The following is a 5,377-nucleotide window of genomic DNA, read 5'->3' as shown; positions in this document are numbered from 1 at the left end:
TAACTCAGGCTGAGAACCCAAGGATCTGGCACTGCTCTCAACACTATATTGCATCAGCCTCTTCTACGTGTTAGCAAAGTAGATGTACTAGTTAGAAGGTTTTCCTAATGAAACACTATACAGGGTGGCAGAGACAGACAAGGAGTTACTCCCTTCCCCAAATCCACCAAGGAGATCCATGCACAGCTTTGAAAGGCTTTGGCATCTTCCTTAATGCTTAGTACAGTGTCCAGTACACTTGTGTTAGCTAGATTAATGAAAGAAAAAAAATTAGGCTCTTCAGTCTGATAGAAAAAAAACTATATCTTTCTTAAGGCATACGCCCTCTAAATTAATATTGGCAATTTGAAAACAACTAACTCTTTGAGATCACTCACACTTGAGGTACCCAAGCTTTGCAATGTCATAGAAAAGTAACATTGCCCTCAAAAAAAAAATGTGTGTGTGTATGTATAGTAACCAATATATAATAGCCAAATTTTCATTTTGATAAGGACATGAAAGAAACAAAATTTCCTGTCACCATCACTTTTTTTAAAAATTATATTTTAACACCAAGAAAAAAGTAGAAAGTCCATGATTTCAGAATGAAAGATTTTCCTTCTCAAGAACACACCACTGACATACTTTGCTTACATTTTCCTGAGAACTAAAGAACACACAGATGGGGCTAACATGGGCCCACAGATAAGTGCTGAAACATGGGCCACATGAGCTCCCCTTCTCTAGTACAATCCAACTGAAAAAAATGTTCTTTTTTTGTATCCATGACAATCATTTAGTTGGTAGCTGTTTCCCTCCAAAATCTCCATGTGCTTCAGCTTCAAACTGAAAAACCTGCCTTCCCCAACAGATGCCATCTCCCTCCTGGCTATTCTCCAAGGAGGGAGTACCTGTGTTCACCTGAGTTCATGCTGTCCAAACTAAAACTAGTGCCACAAGTTTCCAAAGTTCACAGCCTAATCAGGATCTTTTGGATTATTAAAACTCCATCATAATTAACCACCAATTTATCATTGGAGCTATCATTACAACACATAGCTGGGTGGAACAAAGTTCAAATGTGATATCTTAAACAATAGCAATTGAGTCAAAATGATGAAAGAAGGAGGAGCATGCTGTTCTTCAAACACAGAGGTGATGCTACTGGCCTAGGCTCAACAAGAAAGTTTTGAGTTGTTTTCCTAAAGAAGAGCTTGCTTCAAGTCATTTACGAACTCCCTCCTGACCTTGGTGTCCAAGCATAGTACAAGTTAGAAAAAAGAATGTACTATTATACAAAGAAACAATAAAAGAACAGCTTCACCTTCTACACTTTACATAAAACTATTCCTTCTTGACGGGCCCATAAACGGGCCTATTCCTATTTGATAGATAAGGTAACTAAGCTTGTTCATTCAAGTCAGAAAATACTGAGAGTCTCCCATGTGCAGGTACTACTACAGTACTGTGACTTTACCCAAAGTGACACAGGAGGCAAATAGCAAAGGGAGCACCCAAACTCAGACACCTAACCTCAAGTCCATTCCATTCCATGGCTGCCTACTAGGTTGAGGTCACTGTTCCCACACAACACATGAAACCAAAGCCAAAGGGCTGTGTTGGCAAGGGCTATATGGTTGATCTCTAGCTTGCTCCTCTGCAAGAAAACTCAGTATCAATGATCACTTTTCACAGATCCCCTGCTGTCTCCAGGAACAAATCAAAGTACTCTCCAGTGTCCTATTAGTTGCAGCAGTACCCATGATGTGCAGCCCAGAACTGGGTGCTAGGGAAAAACTAGTGGACAAGACAGAAACATCCCAGCAAAGCGCATAGGACACTGGGGGATAGACTTTGTAAGAACAGGGGCAAGTTCTCTTTAAAATTACAAGGGTTTTCTAGCAATGGGATCAGAATCCAAACTGTAGGATTTGACAGGTTCCACTCCTTGGACCAAGAACTGAAATCTTCAGTGTGAATTTCTTACGCTACCTCAAGAGTCGAGGACATATTCCTCAAACATGGACCTCTGGTTATGGCATGTACCCCATGCTAGAAGTTTTTAAAACAATGTCAGCCATCTACTCTGGCTGGCCATCCCCCTGCCCAGCCTGCCACACGGTTGCATCAGAGAATGGGCAAGTCACACACTAGGCTGCCCATCTCAAGAATGCCAAAATCTTCACGAATGCTTGCAATCGCAGAGAGGTGGGGTAACAACATGGGTCACGTAATAAGAGGCTGGTCCGAATCAATAGCTGACTCATAGCTAAGATATAAAACCTCAGAAGCTCCAGTGCTCTTCACACAGCCAGTGTCTCCCTCTCCTCACTCACCCTTCCTTCAGGTAAGTGTGGGTTCTACTGACCCTGGACTTTTCAGCTGGTCTGGCCCAGGCCTGCATAGGCTAGGTGGAGCAGGGGGCAGAGAGGCAAGGAATCTCTCTGCTTTGAGAGTGACTGGGCCTCTGCCTTCCCAGCTGCATTCATGTTTAGAGGGGATTCTGGCAGGAAAGAAAGTGGGGTTGAGCTGCTCTTGTGCAGATGGTGTTTGGTCTTCTGGCCAGAATGTAACCTTCACAAAGCAAGACTATCTCCTATCTCTCTGGTACCCCTGTAGGGGCAGACCTGGTGCAGGGCACAGCGGGGGCACTCTACAGAGAATGTCCCAGAAGGCCTGTGACTGGGCTGGACCTCGTGAACTTGTCAGGAGAGGCTGAACCTATTCTCACAGAATAGTAGGGAGAATGAGTCAGAGAACGCTGCAGATAGGGGAGATGTTAGAAACCCTGAGAATCCTGTTTTACAGAGGGAGATGTTCTGAGAGGAAAATGAGAGGGGACACCATTTCCTATTAGTTTGGTCCCCTCCATCAAGCGTGGACTTAACAAGTAGTAAGGGTGGTAGTTAATGGCATCTAATGAGAGATGGTCATCCAGAAGACCAATGGGGTCCAGACAGGCCCACAGGGGAGCCTGCCTTTTCTAATAACTGACCCTGGATCATGGCCAAGCTTAGCGGGATAGACCAAGCGCTTGAACTAACAGTTTCTCCAGAGAATATGGCACAACAGCCCTCTGATGTTCTGAGAAAACTTGTGTTCTGCAGGGGATGGGTAAAGTCACCCCCACACCCCAGGTCAAGGTTTGTGATAATCTTCTACTTGTACTCAGGAAATCACTGTGAGGATTTAAAAAGCTCTTAGAGATGAAGTGCTCTAACCTCTCCTTTTACAGGAAGCTAGGAAACGGGTGGGAGCTCCAAAATCACACAAGAGGTCAGAGGCAGAGCTGGGAGAGAGAGAGAGAGAGAGAAAGCAATGGGCACCACTAACTAGGCTATGTAGAGAGCGGACGAGCTTCTTTTTTAAAAGCATCAATCCTAAGAATTCCAACTGAAAGCTCTCAGAGATTTGAACCAGGAGACTCCATGGAGTCTGGCCAGGCAGTGCTACTTGGGATGATGATGGGTTGTCATGGCTACAGCTGCCTCCTCCCCTGAATCCTCTTGCCACTGGTCCAGTGATGCGCTCTCTGCTCTCCTGCCACAGTTCCCTTCCTCCTCCGACGAGATGTCTCACCAGAGAAAGCAGCCCACCCCTCAGCCGCCAGTGTTCTGTGGGAAAACCTCAGGCGGCGGCGGCGGCGGCGGCGGCTGCGGCGGCGGCGGCGGCGGCGGCTCCGGTGGCGGCTGCGGCGGCGGCGGCGGCGGCGGCGGCTGCGGCGGCGGCGGCGGCGGCGGCGGCTCCGGCTGTGGCGGGGGCTACTCTGGCGGCGGCTCTGGAGGCTGCGGAGGTGGTTCTGGTGGAGTCGTCAAGTCCCTTGGCGGCGGCGGCGGCTCCGGCTGTGGCGGGGGCTACTCCGGCGGCGGCGGCGGCGGCGGCTCCGGCTGTGGCGGGGGCTACTCCGGCGGCGGCGGCTCCGGAGGCTGCGGTGGTGGTTCCGGTGGAGTCAAGTCCCTCGGCGGCGGCGGCGGCGGCGGCGGCTCGGGCTGTGGCGGGGGCTACTCCGGCGGCGGCGGCGGCGGCTCCGGCTGTGGCGGAGGCTACTCCGGCGGCGGCGGCTCTGGAGGCTGCGGAGGTGGTTCCGGTGGAGTCAAGTCCCTCGGCGGCGGCGGCGGCGGCGGCGGCTCCGGCTGTGGCGGGGGCTACTCCGGCGGCGGCGGCTCCGGAGGCTGCGGAGGTGGTTCCGGTGGAGTCGTCAAGTCCGTTGGCGGCGGCTCGTCCGGCGGCGGCTCCGGCTGCGGTGGCTACTCTGGCGGCGGTGGCGGCTCCGGCTGCGGCGGGGGCTCGTCCGGCGGCGGCTCCGGCTGTGGTGGCTACTCCGGCGGCGGCGGCGGCGGCAGCGGCGGCGGCTCTTGCGAGCAGGTCACGTACCAGAGCTACGGAGGCAACTCTAGCGGCGGCGGTGGCGGCTCCGGCTGCGGGGGCGGCTCCTCCGGCGGCGGCTCCGGCTGCGGGGGTGGCGGTTATTCTGGCGGCGGCGGCGGCGGCTGCGGCGGGGGCTCCTCTGGCGGGGGCTCCTCTGGCGGCGGCTCCGTTTGCTCTTCCCAGCAGACCACCCAGACCTCGTGCGCGCCCCAGCAGAGCTGTGGAGGGGGGTCGTCTGGAGGCGGCGGTGGCGGCAGCGGCTGCTTCTCTGGAGGCTCCTCAGGGGGTGGCGGCGGCTGCTCCTCCGGCGGCTCTTCAGGGGGTGGCGGCGGCAGTGGCTGCTTCTCCGGCGGCAGTTCCGGTGGCGGTGGCGGTGGCTGCTTCTCCGGCGGCTCTTCAGGCGGCGGCGGCGGCGACGGCTGTTCCTCTGGAGGCGTGCCAGTGTGCCACCAGACCCAGCAGAAGCAGGCGCCTACCTGGCCATGCAAATAAGGCCCTCTGGACGCCACGGAGGCGAAGGAGCTGGAGCTGTTTTCCGTGGGCGCCGATGGGCTTAGTGCTCTCATGATATTGCATTGAGGTTTCCAAATTCATGTTTTAACCCACCTGGAAAAAGTCACTGAGCGTTCATGCTGTGTTTTGTTCTGCAGTTTTTCTGCCTTAGTTTCTGTACAACTACCTCCCAACCCCGATGCCTCCTCAGCCAATAAATTTGCAAATCATGAGAATTTGTGGGTGTCCGGCAGTCTTTGTATCTTCCAACTTCATTCCATTCTTTTTCTCTATTTTTCTCCATTCACTCACGGATAGGTACATTCAGTCAACAAATATATTTATTCTGTTGACAGGGGGAGTTGGGTAGGTAGATGGGAGTCACCAGGGGTGGGAAGAATGGCTGGTAACCAAAGATGTGAACTCTGATTTTGGCCTTAAGATCTCAAAGGCCTCCCCAAATACAAAGATCCTGGGGAAAAGATTTCAATAAACAGTTCCATTGCGTTGAGTAGCCAGCATAGGTCTTCTCATA

General features: G+C 52.7%; 1 protein-coding gene across 1 annotated transcript; it reads left to right on the top strand.

Moving 5' to 3' along the window:
• The first annotated feature begins 495 nt into the window (after positions 1–495).
• LORICRIN (loricrin cornified envelope precursor protein) lies at positions 496–5,078 on the top strand. The gene is made up of 3 exons (XM_036015226.1): positions 496–3,687; positions 3,799–3,916; positions 4,052–5,078. Exons 1-3 carry the CDS (start codon positions 3,457–3,459, stop codon positions 4,840–4,842), a joined length of 1,140 nt encoding a protein of 379 aa, XP_035871119.1. The 5' UTR covers positions 496–3,456; the 3' UTR covers positions 4,843–5,078.
• The last annotated feature ends 299 nt before the right edge of the window (positions 5,079–5,377 follow it).

Source organism: Phyllostomus discolor, chromosome 14 (assembly GCF_004126475.2).
Source record: "Phyllostomus discolor isolate MPI-MPIP mPhyDis1 chromosome 14, mPhyDis1.pri.v3, whole genome shotgun sequence".
Lineage (NCBI taxonomy): Eukaryota > Metazoa > Chordata > Mammalia > Chiroptera > Phyllostomidae > Phyllostomus > Phyllostomus discolor.
Note: the sequence above shows the minus strand (reverse complement) of the source record. Positions and strands in the feature narration are given on the sequence as shown.